General features: G+C 37.5%; 1 protein-coding gene across 1 annotated transcript in view; it reads left to right on the forward strand.

Annotated features, from left to right (window-relative positions):
- METAP1 (methionyl aminopeptidase 1) overlaps positions 1-16,569 on the forward strand; it is a gene marked incomplete at its 5' end in the record, with an annotated part of 25,768 nt that overhangs the window by 6,200 nt on the left and 2,999 nt on the right. The window contains 8 exons of the mRNA XM_009327073.1: positions 521-572; positions 2,907-3,019; positions 4,364-4,424; positions 5,597-5,688; positions 6,381-6,464; positions 7,950-8,088; positions 11,516-11,647; positions 14,137-14,280. Coding sequence (XP_009325348.1) covers positions 521-572; positions 2,907-3,019; positions 4,364-4,424; positions 5,597-5,688; positions 6,381-6,464; positions 7,950-8,088; positions 11,516-11,647; positions 14,137-14,280 — 817 coding nt within the window. The remainder of the gene's footprint in view (positions 1-520; positions 573-2,906; positions 3,020-4,363; positions 4,425-5,596; positions 5,689-6,380; positions 6,465-7,949; positions 8,089-11,515; positions 11,648-14,136; positions 14,281-16,569) is intronic.

Raw genomic sequence — 16,569 nt, forward strand, 5'->3', positions numbered from 1 at the left:
TCATTTGTTCTGCTGTGATTGTGCTGATTGGCCTTGGTTGCTTTCCTATGCTGGGGAAGGAGGCAGAAAGAACACAATTAGCAGGAGGAGGTGGCTTCTTGTAGGAGCCAAGGGTGGACCATCCTGCCCACTGCAATGCTGTAAGATCTGATATGGAGGTAGGCTCTGTGTTTCAGCCAACCTGGAGCAACCAGGTTTAGTTACTCATTAAACTGATAAAGGGACAATATTTAGTAGATAGGATTAGATCAGTGTGTTTCACTGTGATGGGTGCATCTGGCTATGCTTTCTCTCTATTCTGGCCCATAAGCTGTTGAATGTAGTGTTTTCTATTGTTAAGACTAGCAGTTACAGTAGCATTTACTGTGTGTTGCTACAAGGGTTAGTAAAATAAGTCTTCTAGTTTTCTTTTAAAATACAGTTGCTTCTCTATTTTGTGGGGATGGCATGTCTGTCCAGGATAATGCTACTTAAAACATATATATATACACACACATATATATTTTGTTTGCAATTCTAGGAATGCTTTAAGGGAAGCTGGGCCACTCACAAGTTATTACACAAGAAAGCAAGTAAGTACATTTTTTAAAATCCATTTTTATATTGTTTTGAATTTGTTTTGTCCTGGGCAGCTGGCTCTAGGTGGCCCTGCTTGAGCAGGGGGTTGGACCAGATGACCTCCAGAGGTCCCTTCAACCTCAGCTGTTCTGTCATTCTGTGTCTAAGAACGGTATGGATTTTTCCAAGGTATCTGGCACTGGATTCCGCATATCTGAAACTTTGTCCAGTTCCTGGTAATCTAAAGATCTATGTAAAATTTCAGAGGCAGTGGTACAGAAATCTCTGTTTCTGTTCCCTTTTCTATTTGTATGAAGTATTCCTTGAGCTACATTGCCAGGTATATGAACAGAGATAGAGGGATGCTGAAGTAAAGGGCAAGGAGAATAATAAACCATTACTACAAGGCATTGCCAGGCTTGTTCCATCATAGCATTTTGATGTCTAATGTAGTAAAAGGCAGGAAAGTGGGAAGAATTCTTGTGAAGTCTTTGTGATTAGACACTTGCTGGAATGCAAGCAAGCCAGTCAGAGTGCAGCTGTTCTGTACATTTGGAGTGTACCCCTTTGGAAAGAAAAGGAAAATGCTTTTGTGCACTGATGCAGCCATTGATAGGAGGATGTATCATAGCTAGGATTTTGCTGAGTTTAGTTGAAGGTAATAAGAGTATCTGTATGCCTTAGTTACAGCTGGTAGCTCTGGCACAGAAATACTAGTAGACTGGTAGATTCTCCCTTACTTGAGTAGTAAAAAAAAAAATCCATGAGTTTAAAACCAAACAAACAAAAAGAGAGAGGAGATGCCAGTTCTGTCCCCCTTGCCTCCTCCCCCCCATCTCCCTGCTCATCTTCATCAAGCCCTGCTTAAAAGGGAGGTGGGATTAAAAAGTAAGTGGCATGGCAGAAATTCGAATCCTCAAGTAATTTACCTCCTCCTTTCCTAAAACCCAGTAAAACTCCTTTTTTCCATAATAATTGTTGCATGGTTAATAGGTTGGAGTAGCACAGACAATTATAAATGTTTTCCTTCTTTCTGCCTTCCCAGCGTAGGGGTCTCATAGTTCACACTTGCATTCTGTATCCTATTATTTGTACCAGCATGGATATGAAGCTGTCTTTGTTAGTAGTTCTAGTAATCCTCTGGTGCAGTCTTCTAATGCTGTTGTTTAGCTGACAGCAAATTTTTTTATGATTCCACTAAATCCATGAACTTGTTGGCTTCCTGGATAACTGCTGAGCCCAAGGTGAGCTGGCTTGGTTCTGATAGTCCTCAAGACCTCAATGCAACGAACTACCGAAGCATCTCAAGGGAATCCAAAATACCGCTTTGTTAAAACTTTGGATTTTTAAATTATTATTTCTCAGTGGTTTATCTAAACTGAATGTCACGTGAGCAGATGGCTCAGATGTCAGCCACAGAGACTCTGAGGAACTCACGTTAGGGCTTGCTGTGGCAGACCTTTTGCCATCTCTTCATTCTTGTGAGATATAAAAAGAGAAAACAAACTTAAGTTATCAGGTTATGAGTTAAAGATTAATGCTATCGTGCTGTTTCTTAACCCTTGCCTCATCTTTCCGAATAGATATTTTTCCTTTTGGTAATGCTCATGATCTACTTGCTTCAATCCTTTATGTAAACACCTTCAATCTGCCCTGTTAGGACTGTGTTATTTGTGAATGAAGTCAGTCACTGGACCACATCAGACATGAATTTCACAAGGTTGAGAGAGCGGGGAACCTCCAGCAGGTTGGGACCGTCTTGTAAGGTGCACACACTGCCTGTCCTGAAATGCAGAAATGGCAGCGCGCTCTCTCCATCAGATCTGGAGGGGTAGCAGGCTGCATATATTGAAACTAACAGTTGGATACCCTCCTTCCCACCCCAGGTCGTTTCTGTCACTGAATGCTAAGAGAAATCACAGAAAAGGAACATTCATCTACAGTGCAAGGGTGTTAATTGAAGGGATAATGAGTGTTTCTGTAGAAATATGCTTTTTCCCAAGAATGAAAACAAGCACAGAACTATGTTTTAGAACTACAAATGAAGAGCAGCTTAAATAATTAATACACTTCGTTTGTGCATTCAGTACTGCTGTCCTGACATGCCCCAGTTTGCTATTGAATAAAGATAGAGTTGGCAGGATGTGAATTTTGCATGTGAAAAACTTAAGGGCAATACAAAATAACAACTGCTACTTACACTTTCATATATCAGTATCTAAAACACCAGAAAGAGTCAAATCTAGAGTTACATACTTCTAAGTCACTTTCTGGACCCCACAGTTCTTATTCTTAGTAGGACTGATTTTGCTGCTGCAATTTTTTTTTTCCTTTTTTTGTCTTTTCAGAAGATGAAAAAGCTAAGCGTGAAGTTTCCTCTTGGACCCTGGAAGGTGACGTTAACACAAATCCCTGGTCTGGTTATCGATATACTGGTAAACTCAGGCCACACTATCCACTGGTAAGCAATAGGTGCCACTCTGTACTCCAGCGCTGCTACGTTCTGTAACAACTAATGGACCAGTCCTGACCTGATTACCTCCCACATTTTAGCTGAGAGAGGAGAGCTTCTTAAACAATCTGAACCTGATGGCAAGGACATGTATGACTGTGTCCTTATTGTGGTTCATTTTGATTTAACTTGATCTATCTCTTGGTATATGTAAAATGAAGGAAGTGCCTGTGAGGTAACATGCATCAGTAACAGGCTTAAGCTCGTACCTTTTGGCTGTACATTTTGATGTTTATTCAGCAAAAAGCTGCTGCTAGTTCAGATGATGTCTTCTCCTAGCCGTTGACTGTTCTCACCAATAATGGAGCAGTCTGTTTCAGAAAAACTCAGGTGAATTAATTTAGAATTTAAATAAATGGTTTTATATTATTTTATGTAAGTGGTTTGAAATAACCTGGTGAGTAAGCTGATGAACAGCTCTGCTGAAGGAACAGAGGTTATAGTAATCTCCAGCACTGGAGTGGTGAAGAATAACTGAGGTCAGTAACATCTTCAGCTGTGAAAGGTGAGTTTAGAAGATGACCTCAGTATAGCTGTATTTTTAAATTGGTACAAGTTTGTACATGGAATAAGCCAAAGTTTTTACAGGAATAATGGCATTTTATTTACATGTGTCTTTTCTAATTGGCCTGTGCTAGAAATGCTGCCCCTGTGGCATCCTCTCTATAGTCTTCTCCATCTGTTACAGGCTCATCAGAGAACAGATGAACAGAGCCTAAGCCCATGTGTGTTTGTTAGTGTCGCTGGAGAAAGGGTGTTTTGGATATGTCACCGGCCAAGTAATTTAGTAGTGTTATTGCTGAACACTTGCCTTCTTGTCTTCTGACTGCTGTAGGATTGATGCAAATGAAACTATAATAAAAAGTGCTAATGACTAGGGTGATGATTAGAAATAACGATCTTGCTAATAGACACTAATAACCAGAGAGAGGAAGGATGTATTTGGCACCAGTGCATTTGCAGTCTGGAAAGTAGCAGAATAAACACTACACTGTAACAGGGATAATATGTTATAAAACCTGTTTCATTTACTTGACACATGAAAGTTTGATTTTTACAAAGTTGTGAAGTTGGCTATTAGAGGTTGTATAATACGAAAGCAATAAAGCGTAATAGGAGAATCTTTGAGAAATGAAAATTGGAACTGTTTTGGAGTGTTTGCATACTTCACAACTTTTTCTAAGTGGAATTAGCCATATTTCACTGTATTTAATTTTGCTGCATGAGTCTCGGTTTTTGGGACTATAATAAGTATTCTTGCAACCTAACCAGCTTCGACTATGATTTATTTAGACGCCAACAAGACCTGTGCCAAGTTATATTCAGAGACCGGATTATGCTGATCACCCACTAGGTAACTTGAAACAAATCACAATTATGGAGTGTTATGTTTGCTTTCTATTTTTCTTGTAATTGAAAAAGCCTTTAAAACATGAAGGAGATGCTGGAGAAGGGAACCTCTTCTTTTATCTGTTCTTCTCACTCTACCTCTTCCTCCCCCACATTAACTTACTGATTTTTCAGAAATAATGGTTACAAGTATTTTTTTGGAAGTCCAAAGTTTGTAATGTGTTATCTTTCAAAGGTGTTCAGGGAAGAAAAGAGAAAAAACCCATGCAAGTCCTAGTCCTGTGGTTAACTTCATAACAAACAGCAGTAAGTTGGCTGTCACAGGTGAATTCTGCTAAGCCATTCTCAGTGACATCAGTGTATCTGTTGGAAATGTGTTATAAAATAACAAAACTGCAGTAAGCAACCTCCAAAAGAAAACTGATATATGAGTTCCCGCTATTTTTGGATGCAGAGGGAATACATTCAAAATTACTTGCTTATTGGTTTGTTTTGGTATTTTCCCTTTTTTATATCGGTGTTGGTGCTTTGCATTTCCCAAAAAAGCTGCTATAAAGTCTGTTAGAATTATTTTTACATCTTCAGCCGTTCTTTAGTTATTCTTTACAGAATGTAAATATTTAAACAACACAAAATACTGCCTTTTAGGAGGTCATTCAACTATAAAACTGAGCTTGCACAGAATTTGGTAGGAAGGATTTACACGTTTTCATCAGCAGATTATTGCAATAGTGTAACTAGAGATATTCACAAGCTTATATGATCCTTTATGGCTCTTTTAGAATATTATTTACTATTATTTGTTATCTCCAAAGCAGCTAAAAGAAAAAAAAAACTTTTCTATGAATAAAATAATTTCCTTGTAAATCTGATTTTTAAGGTTATGTTTTGACTAACTGGACATGATGGTTTTATGCAGTAAGTGAACGGGCATCCTGAGCACATGTGGGCATTACGATATTGTGGAAGGCTTATGAATTCAAATTAATCAGCATCATGATGATAATGCTATGACTTGGTGGGTTCATTACTTTAGTCTGTGGTGAGAAAGTACATACTCTTATTGCCATTGGTAAGCTAAGTAAGTTCCTTGATTGGACATGTGTAGCAATCACTCTTCTATATAACATGGTTTTTTTCTTTCTTTTTTTCCCTCCTCCCCTTTTTTCTTTTCAGGAATGTCTGAATCAGAACAGGCTTTAAAAGGAACCTCTCAAATAAAAATACTCTCATCTGAGGATATAGAAGGGATGCAAGTAGTATGTAGGGTAAGGTGGTTTTGGTTTTCGTTACGAAGTGCTTTTATTCTTTAAAAATCTATAGTGATTTTACCAGTTTGACAGCACATTTGAGAGTACAAACTTTCAAACCACTTTTAAGCACTGAAAAATAGTTCGGGAAATTTGGTATTTTCTTGCTTTTTCTCTCCTTGTGACTCCCAATTCACAGTAAACTATTTTGCAAGCGGAAGTATGACTTTTATCTGTTTTCTGGCTTTGTTGTTACTAGTGAGATAATCTGTGGCTGAAATGTTGTTACTGTTAAGAATATATTTTATAGTGCATAAACGAGAACAGAACTTTTTCCTCTTCTAGAGTTATTAGTACTAAGCAAAAACTAAAAAGCAAAAAAGAACCCCATCCCGAACAATTTTTGAAAAAGAGCTGTTCAATTGTAATAACTTCCTTATACATAAAGTCAAACTTTGAAGTGTATTTAGGTAGTCTGATTTGAGTTTATGGTATTCAAGGGAATTGTGGTCGAAATCTTAATTGGGGTATTTTCAAATCTCACAGAGAGGGCTTAGTAATGTAACCTGCAGACATCTCGAAGTCTTTCTGGAGCTCAAGTCTACCCAGCTCTCCTAGCAATCTCGGTGTAGCTGTAGAAAATGGGTTGCTAATCTTCTAGGGAGTAGTCCTGGTCTTATTTTAAATCGGTACTTTTGTTTCGTTTGCAGCTTGCTAGAGAAGTATTGGATGTTGCTGCCATGATGGTGAAAGCAGGTGTAACTACTGAAGAAATTGATCACGCTGTTCATTTAGTAAGGTTATTTTATTGTTGTTCTGGTGTTTCTAAGCGCTTTCTTCTATCTCTTTATTTTTGAATGATTGTTGTGTGGTTTTCTTTGTTATTGCATGAATTCCTTTTCTTTATTTTGAACTGTTTCCCAATTTGCAGCTAGCGGGTAGTGCAAATGTTAGAAATACGTTACAGTGCAATGGTAGATTCAAAATGAGTTAGGAACTCTCTGTATCAGTTCCTTCCATGATTTCCAGCTTCAGATTCCCTCTAAGTTTCTTCACCTGTTTTCTCGGTTAACATCATATAATTTTCTTTCTTCTAAACCCTTTTTGCTCCACAGATACCATTATATAAAGAACATCATATGTAGGCCGTGGACTTCTTGTGCTCTGTGTTGTTGGTTAAGACGTACAGAGGAGAAAGTTTAATATTAATGATTGGGAATCAGAACTGAGGAGCCTGAGAGAGAATTGAAACAAGATGTTTGATGCAGTCAGGCAAACTAAAGCCACAATCCAGCGAAGTATTTGAAATACATGTTCAAGTATTTTCCTGGCTTAACTATTCATAGATACTTGAATTGTGTAAATTTTATTTTTCTTTGCTATCTTTTCTATAAGGCATGTAAACTGATAATTGAGGATACTTGTGTGCGCTGTGGGGAAGGCAACGATTTTGCTATAGTTAAGTTTGTTAGAGAGCTTTCTGGTTGCTGTTCTTTTTATCTGCATTTGCAGCTGTTGAGCCAAGATTGTAAGGAACTTACTCTGGTTTGATTAGGCCAGAGATTTCCATTGAACTGCAGTAAACACTAAATTATTTGCTTATGCATACTGTCTAATGTGAACAACTAGTAGTTAAAATGGTGTTATCCCTCCTCAGCAGTTTTTGGAAACTTTTGCATGGCAGATTGTTGATACTGACCGACATCCCTAATTGGTACTTTGCAATTTTAAAACAGTAATTTTTTTTTAAAGAAAAAGTTAACACAGTATGTCACATAGTGTGTATATGTATGTATACATAAAATGTATGTGTCAGTTTTGCAAAAATCTCCAAAAGGTTATTAGAGTGATGCAAAGGAAGCAGCTTAAGGTTTTAAAGTTAGGGGTGAAAGAGTGGTGCTAAATGTTTTTTTGTCTAGCTTGTGTGTTTTTGCAAAAATACTTAGTCTTAGACCAGGTGCTTAAGAAACAGTCATTGAAAATGGCTGTTTTTTTAACTGAATGAATATTGCCATGCATTGTTTTAAACCTGAATATTTCAGCATTGGTAGTTGAACATAAAAATGAGTAGAAACAAAATTAAAGAAGCTTTACTTTCTTCCTGGTAAGAAATGCAAAGCATAACAAAATACCGTAATGCCAAAAAATGCTTGAAGAATCTTATTTTCAAGAGTCACTGCTTTTCAGCGTATCATTCTTCTTGTAAAGCTGTTGTGCATACGTTTTTTCTTTGTACAAAACTTACTAATGTAAAGTGTAAATTGTATTTTCTAAATTAGGCTTGTATTGCAAGGAATTGCTATCCTTCCCCTCTGAATTACTATAATTTCCCTAAGTCGTGTTGTACATCAGTGAATGAAGTGATCTGTCATGGAATTCCTGACAGGAGGCCATTGCAGGAGGGAGATATTGTTAATGGTAAGTGCTATGAAGATTAACCTTCAACATTCCTACCTTCTATCCAGTTAAACCATGCAGTAAGGTGAGGTTTCACTAGCAGGCAATATGATTGGAACAGCTTCTTAAGAGAGGCTTTTGTTCTCATTTACCGATTAACCTCTGCTCTTCACATATTTAAATTAATGAGTTTATTTAATAAAATAATTTCAAAAGTTTGGTCCACTTTAAGAGCTTTATAATTCTTCTACCCTGGTCTGTGCATTAGTATAGTGCCTGAGTATTCCACTTGTGGGCTGGGTTCCAGTCGTTCCAGACTGTATAAATAGTGAATAAAATGTATATTGAATTATTCAACTGGATTAGTTGTGTGTGAATTCTTAATGAGATGGCTCTAGATCCTTAAGATTTTGCTACGGACATGATGACTGTAAAGGATCCTAATGGTGAGGCATTGTATAGGTGCATATTAAAAAACATACCCTTTTTTTGAGCATCTCACAGCCTAACAGTACCAGCTGCTTTTTGTTCATGGTCCTCAAGGTACTTACGCCTTCTTGGATGATGAGGGATACTTTTATAAATTACTTGACCGCTTTTTGTTTTCTCATTCATTTCTTCTTGGTTTGGCAGTAAAAATTAACGACATTTGGTTTGTACAAACATTTGCACCTTTGTTTATTGCATTGGTTTGCTTTTCTCTTATCCGTAAATAAATGCCAGCGTATCCTAAGGTTTGTCATACCTCTAGAAGCAGGTTGGAATCCTTTTAGATTGTCAGATATTTGATATATATTAACATGCAACAATAGCTACCAAGTCTACAGCTCAGTGCTGTAGGTACCAGCCTTTTCAGAGCAAGCCTCATGATGGTTGCCCCTTTCTAGGTCAGGTTTGGTCTGGCTGATAGCTCTGAGCTGTAGCGTACATGTAACCATTTGGTCAAAGCTCCTTTATCTTTTTTTAATTTCAAAGATGGTGCCTTTGTACAGCTCTCTATTGTTGCCAGCTTTTCTGGCATTGCTGGAGTCCAAACTAAGAAGCCCAGTTAAGCTTACTAGGTTGGCTTTGTCTACACAGTGCCTCACCTCTCCACTATTTGCATGCCAAGGCTGTACCTCAGCACTGGAAAACACCTTTTGTAAGAGGGTTTAGTCATACCTTTGTTCACATCCCTGCCCTGACTGCACTCGCCCAAGCTTTGAGCCTTCTGCTTTGTTTTGATGAGGAAGAACTAGTTTACTCTTTTGTAGCTGAGTAGGTCTTGTTACAAAATGGTCCACGCTTTGTGGATTGAACATGTATTCCCCATGGGCTCAAAAGGCTTCCAAGTCTCATAGGCTTCCTTTTGATAAGTCTCTTTAAAAGAAAGTACAAAACAGGGTACAAAGGAGGAGATAGAAAAAGTACTTTGGAGGGAATGTGCACAGTGAATAATAGAGGGAAGTGCCCATCTTCCTCTTTACTTAAAACTTTTTAGCCTGCTGGAAGCAAAAGGTGGCAATGTCAGAGTCCAAAACAGGTTTTTAGAATCACGGCTAAACTTCATCCAGAAGGTACTGGCAGGTGATGTCTAGTCCAACCCTCTGCTCCGAGCAGGGCATCATAACATTTTAGTAATCGTTCTGGTCCCTGGGAGCAGATTCTTAAACAAAGCTGATCTCTCTTCAAAGGGAGATGTTCGGGCCAAATCTGGCAGCATCAAGAGAAGGTCTTGTAATCACGTGGCCTATAGAGATAGCCACTTTGCAGGAAGTAGTCTGGACACTGTGCTAAGGAGCTCTGATATGCAGATCACAAGAAACTTACCTGGATAAGTTACCAGGGCACTGGTTTCTATACAGTCCTGTTGTTCCGTTACTAGAGATGTACACTGGTCAAAATGTTCCAGTACTCCTGCGCAGTCATGCAGTGAGTATAGTGTAACCCTGCACATGCATGCATCCACAACAGGCAGTATTGTTTTCATGCCGTGTTAATTTCTTTTGTAAATGTTTGCCAGTAGTACAGATTTACTGTTGACACCAATGTTTTTTTCCCCACGTTTTCTTATCAAGGTTGCACTAGTCTCTCTAAGCGACTCATATTCCATATTCCTAAAGTATTACTGTTCAGTACAGTTTCCTTCATGGCTATTTACCTGTGGGGGGTCTGCGTGTGGATTTCTTCAAGAACAGCAGTTCAGTAACTATTCTAGTGGTTTTGGTACTCTAGCAGCTATTAGACCTACCAGGCTACTGACAAAGTCTGTTAAACACAAAAGTACCCATTCTAGCACAGGAAGTCAACTTGATACGCAAATCTAGAATATTTTGCATGTGTTTATTATATATAATGACTATGTGATGGCAGGTTTTAATTTTTTACTCATCTGCTATGAGAGACAGGACACTAGAATAGATGACAGCTATGTCTAAACTGGTAGGCCTGTTCCTGTGTTTTGTAAAAGGACTATTTGCAACAAGCATCTTGTATGGATGTTCTTAATCCAAAAAAGCGTATCTTTTTGTGGAATGAGTTAAACTGAAAAACATATTTTTTTTCCTCATTAAAACTACTTATGCTGCTATTTTTCAAGAATGAGTTATATCACTTTTAGTTTAAAACCAACTTTATACACAAAGCAAACAAGTTAGAGTTTTGCTGCAACATAATTATAAACTCTTATTATATGTTCTTTTAAACCTCGGTTGTTTAAGCATGCCCTTCTCATTCTTGCTGTTTGCCTGATACTGAATGTTTAAATTCTTTCATTTGAAAGAAAAAAGAAAAAGTTTTAAGTCATTTGGTGTGTTTTCCTAGGGCAGGAGTACTATTGGAAAGTTGCTGTGTATTTAATATTCAAGAAATTTTACGTTTTTGGCTGGAAACAATGGGTTTTGGCATTACAATTTTTGTAAAGGTGTGACTTATTATTCTAAACATGCATAGAAATTACTAAAGTTAAAATATGGGTTAAAACATGATTACGTACCTTTTTAAATTTCATTTCCCCCTATTAGTGCTGGAATTAATTCTAAGAAAATATTTTAACCAGGTAAATCACCATGGAGCAAAGAGCTTCTTTCCTGTTTTTATATTTACCTAGAAAATCAATCATAAGTTTGCTGTGTCTGTGTTGCATTGGTGTGGGGTTTTTTCTCTTCCCTTTTTTTTTTTTTATTAAATCAAACCGTTCACCAGCAAAACTATCTTATTAATTCTACAGAATCTACAGGATAAGTATGAGGGCATTGATTCTGCTGGAGGAGTTTACATCTGGAATTATTCCAAAGTAATCTTTGGAAGATTACTTATAACTATAACTATATAACTGAAGTTATATACCTATAACTTCACAATTACAATACTACGTTTTTACATGTGTGTGTTTGTCCTTTCACAAATCAAGAGACAAGAAGTGAGAAATACAGTGCTAATATTACAATATGTCTGGTATTCTTTGCAGTGGATATTACTGTCTATCGTAATGGCTACCATGGAGATCTGAACGAGACATTTTATGTTGGAGAGGTTGATGAGGGTGCAAGGAGGCTTGTCCAAACAACTTATGAGTGCCTAATGCAAGCTATCGATGCAGGTAAACCCTGTGGCTAGGGCCTGAAGCATTATGGTTTTGGTTCTCAAACATTGAGTGCTCATATTTGCTATTACCCAGGAGTGACTTCTGTTGTAGAACACCGAAGCGTTAGTGTGTGTCACCAGAAGATGATGTGTATTGTATAATACAGTGATTCTTCAAATGGCACTGTTCTGTGGGTGGTGGTTGCAACTTTTGTTTGAAATGTGGGTTGGCAAGGAAAATGTAATTGATGCTGAGCTGATCCACATATGATGATGTATTTACATGGAAACAGCCTATTTGGACTATTAGCTAGATGAATAAGACATCCTTGATCTGAGTAGTTTAGAGAACTTGATGGACAAAGTATGTTTTGGAAAACCAAAGTATGGCTTCCTACTTTTGTATGGTGTTGCACAATGAACCGATAAGGTAGAACACTGTTTGAACACTTAAACATATCTCTGTACCCCTGTCAAACCTGATGGTTATTTCATAAAGCTAATTATGAGCTTTTGATTTTCAACTGTGGGAGTGTGCCAGAGAAGACAGATCCATATCCTTCAGTACCCACAGAACTTTAATTATGCTGCTTAGATATAACTCAGGACAGCTTCATTGAGACATACGATGAGATACAAAGGTAGCTAGAGAATGTCATGCTCAACTTCATTCACAAAGGAATATATTAAGTTCTGTTAGACAAACAGAGAAAACAAAACAAAAATCTCCCAAGTCCCTGGAAATACTTGTATCGTCTGTACATTTTATACCCTGCAACTTCTTAAAATCTCCAATAAAATTTACTCACTTCATGACCTCTAAAGACTGAAGTTTAAGGTGCTATATATGAAGGCTTTAAACTTGCATTTAATCAAAAGTAAATGAAAAAAAAATTACAATGAACTTTGGTTAATAATTTTTGGAGCTAGCGAGCCAAGCTGAAAAGAGAAAAATCCCTATGAACGATGTCTTGTGTATCCATTGTGTGATCAAGAAAATACTGCAGAGTTGAGCTGTGAAGAATATAGATTACCTGTTTATGTGGGATTACTATTCTGAAATGACCACTTTGTTTTTCAGAGCTAAATCAGAACAATGTTTATCTTTGCTCCTGTACTTTATTTTTATAGCAAATGTTATATGTGTGGTCTCTATCTTTCATATCCTGGCTTTGATGTATAAACTATGACAGAAGTTCACTTTTGTGTTCATTGTAATGAGATTTAAATTCTCAGTGTAACTTTACCAACTTTTTAGATGCTGTAACAGGTTTTAATGGGTTTTAGATGTTCCCTGCTAGTAGGAATTCTAGCAGCGAGTGTCTCAGCTGTTAAAAAGGGTCACCTCTCCCCTGTTTAAATCATCTTACTTTCTTGGCCTTGGACCAGCAGAGCTCTAACTAGGAGACTTGTATGAGAGAGAGAAGCAGAGGGCTCCTTGCTGCATTGAGATGAGTTGCTTGGTATTGTCAGGCCCGAAGGAGATGGTACTACTTCACAACTATTTAGCACAGGACCAACAGATTAATTTTTCCTCTCTTCCGCACGATGTCTTTTTTTGTATTTTGGGAAAAGCATGCACATTCCAGTAATCTAAATTTATTGTTATTTTCTGTAAATTCAGCTTACTGATTTAAGTTGTAGTTGTTTACATTAGCAGAGAATTGAACTAAATGGCTTGCTTCACATAAAGTTTTAGCTATGTATGTGAACTCTGCTTAAGATGGCTCCCCATAACCACACAACGTTCTTTTTTCTTTTTAGTCACTCAAGGTTGCTTTTGGTATGCATCTTCATTAACTGATGGATGAGGCATTGTTGCTTTCATGGTATTATTATTGCCTTGTCCAAGTGCTCAAAGTGAATTTTTCCCACCATTTTCATCTGTTTCAAACTCTCTAACTTTTAAGGCTTCCTAAAAGGGTTGTCAAAAAAGTTTGTCCTGCGTATGAACATTCTTATTTGCTGTAGCGTTGCCACTAAAAATCTTGAATAAGAGTAGAGATACCTGTTTTGTCTTTTTTTCCCTTTTTGGTCCTTCATGTATAATCATTTTTCCTCTTTATTTGCATGCACTTTGCATATAGTAGTAGAGAGATAAGTGTATATTAAAATATAGTTCATACATTCATTGAAAGAAGCAGTGCAACTCTGGGTATGAGAAGTTACCAAGTACTTTGAAAGTCTTCAAACGTCAACATCCTTTTAATATATGATCAATTACATCCACGAAAGGAAGAAAATAGTGTTCTATTTTCTAGTGGAGAAGGAGTTGTTCTTCTCTCTCATTTTCTCTTTTATATGAGACTGTTTCCTCCCTCTCTCATGTTACTGCACTCACTTATATACTTGGTGGATTAAGTGATCATAGGAAGTTGCATACTAGAACAGATGGCCATACAAGCCATGAGTGCTACAGAGATATTAGCCTGAATGGTGTTTGATGGTTAGTTATGTTGAAAGAAAGCTCTATACATTTCCATCTGTCTCTCTTTAATTTTGCAGTAAAACCTGGTGTTCGGTACAGAGAACTGGGAAACATTATTCAGAAACATGCTCAAGCAAATGGATTTTCAGTGGTTCGGAGCTACTGTGGGCATGGAATCCATAAACTTTTCCATACGGCCCCTAACGTGCCACATTATGCCAGTGAGTATTCATTCCCTTTGGGTTGTCCTATAGACAAGTGGTTTGCAATGAATGTACCCAATTTACTTCTTGCTTACATTCTAATAAAGTAGCATGTTGCCTGACAGCCATCAAGTTAGCATTTTCACACTTGTGAAATAATTTTTTTCTAAACTCTGGTCCATAGCATGAACCTAAATAAGGTGAATATATGATATACTGAGACAATCTGTGCCTTCAGTATTGGTTAGTGTTAACTCTCATCTGTACTGGGTAAATGCTTAATTTTTTTGCCTGAATTCCCAACTAATCCCTCAGACATCCTTGTCTGACGTGAATGGGCAAATGTTTCTATCCTTAGAAGGTCTAAGCAAAAACTTACTGCCATTTCCAGATGTAAATATAAGGCTCTTTGAATGGTATAGATGGGTGTTATGCCTGAATCTGGATCCTGTTATGTTTCACTTTTCTTCATTTGGGTGTTGTGATCTGGTGTTCCTGGAAACTTCTTTGTAGTGTGTGGCAGAGGAGGAACAACCCTTCCCCCAGCAGGTTCTCAGCTTTAGTTTTTGGAAATGGCAGTGTCCCCATAACAATTTTTGCCAGCGGGACTAAGAAAACCGCATCCGCAGAGGCAAAGGAGAGAAGCTTAAGTGCCAGTGGACAACTAAGGATCAAATAAATATCATTAAGCAGTGATAAACAGCTCACACCTACTTCAGCTGCAAAGCTCCCCTGATAGGACATTTATTTCCTCAGACCTGACAGATGCCTCCATCTTCCCATCTCCTAATGAGCTTTAACACAGGTTATAGTTATAGATTATAATCTAGCAATCCCTGACTTTTCATGTCATCATTTCCCTAAATTATTTTTTCAGAGAACAGAGAAAATCTATTAATCACAGGGTAGAAGGGTATCAATTCCTGGTATTTACTTGTTGTGTAAAATGAAGAAAATCTGGATTCTTTGGAGATGGGAGGCATTTTATACCAATTAAAATGCAATCCGAGAAAAAGGAAATGTCTGTCTTTCCTGGCTGTTGGGAACTTTGAACTTTTTTTTTTTTTAATTGAGTCAAAATGACTGTTCCCAAAAAGGAAGATCCTGGGTTTTTTTCCGGTATTTTTAAATACAGAATCACAGCAAAAGCAAAGTGGAAAGACCTGAGGGACTTAAAGCCTCTAGGAGGGAGAAAAAAGAAAGGTGCTGCTTATTTCTGGCTTACTATGAAAGGATTTTTAAAAGCAAAAAGCTCATTTTATAAGCTTTTAAATTATTTAACAAAATCATGAAAACTACAAGGAATAAAGGACAAAATTTGTTCGGATGCAGAAGACCAGAAACTTAAATGTAAGTGTTGAGAGCAAGAAATACCAGCAGATGATGGAGATAGAGGCAAGACCTTTTAAGTAAAAGAAAAATGTTCTGGTTGCTGTTGTCTGCTTGATGTTTGAGATTTTTAAAGCATCTAGGTGATTTAGAGAGTTTAATAAATTTACACAAGTAGTGTAGACTGGGGGATGGGGAATCTGTATGTAAGAATTGATGCAAATTGTCTACAGCAGCAAAGTAGCTTGGAGCTAATGGTTCCTGTGCGATAGCGGAGTTTGTTCCAGCTCTCACATGCTAGGCTGAGTCAGATCTAAGCTGCACTGCTGTTCAAGGTGAAACAGGGCAGAGGAAAAGGGCTGAAGCCTTTCTTCAGTCGAACTACACTCCTAGAGACGTGCTGTGCATCAGTTCATGTGCCTCCACATAAACATTTTTGGTGTATATAACATCAAAAAGTTCCAGTATTATTGTCCTGGATGCCTTGAAATTCTCTGCCTTTTTATGTTAGCTGAAGAAATACAGCATTATCATCCTGACACTACTGTGACCCCACTACCCAGAGCAATGAGGGGGGCAATGTGTCTTTCATAAATGGAATCACGGGATTACTTAACCGCTATCATATTTTGACAATTTATTGGAGCTAATGGTTCAGTGGAAACAAATTAAGAGGTTTCAAGCCTTCTCCGAATATCTTAAGTGCTTCTTATTTTTATTGATTTTTTTAATGATGTTTTTCATCATAGAAGTCTGCAGAAATTCCTGTATTGCATTTGTTCAGTGTTTTTATAGAACTGGAGTTGAACTCCAGTTGTTGGAGAGAAAGATAGCAATTAATTTTAAGCTCCTTGAGTAAATATTGCAGTGTTGGAGGAGGGAGAGAAGGAAAGAACTAAGGGAAATCTTAATGTAGAATTAAAAATGGACAAGTGAACGGGTCATCTCCAAAGGGCTTTTCTGACATTACAGTATTCC

This window comes from Pygoscelis adeliae, unplaced genomic scaffold (genome assembly GCF_000699105.1).
Source record: "Pygoscelis adeliae isolate BGI_AS28 unplaced genomic scaffold, ASM69910v1 Scaffold87, whole genome shotgun sequence".
In the NCBI taxonomy this organism is placed as follows: domain Eukaryota; kingdom Metazoa; phylum Chordata; class Aves; order Sphenisciformes; family Spheniscidae; genus Pygoscelis; species Pygoscelis adeliae.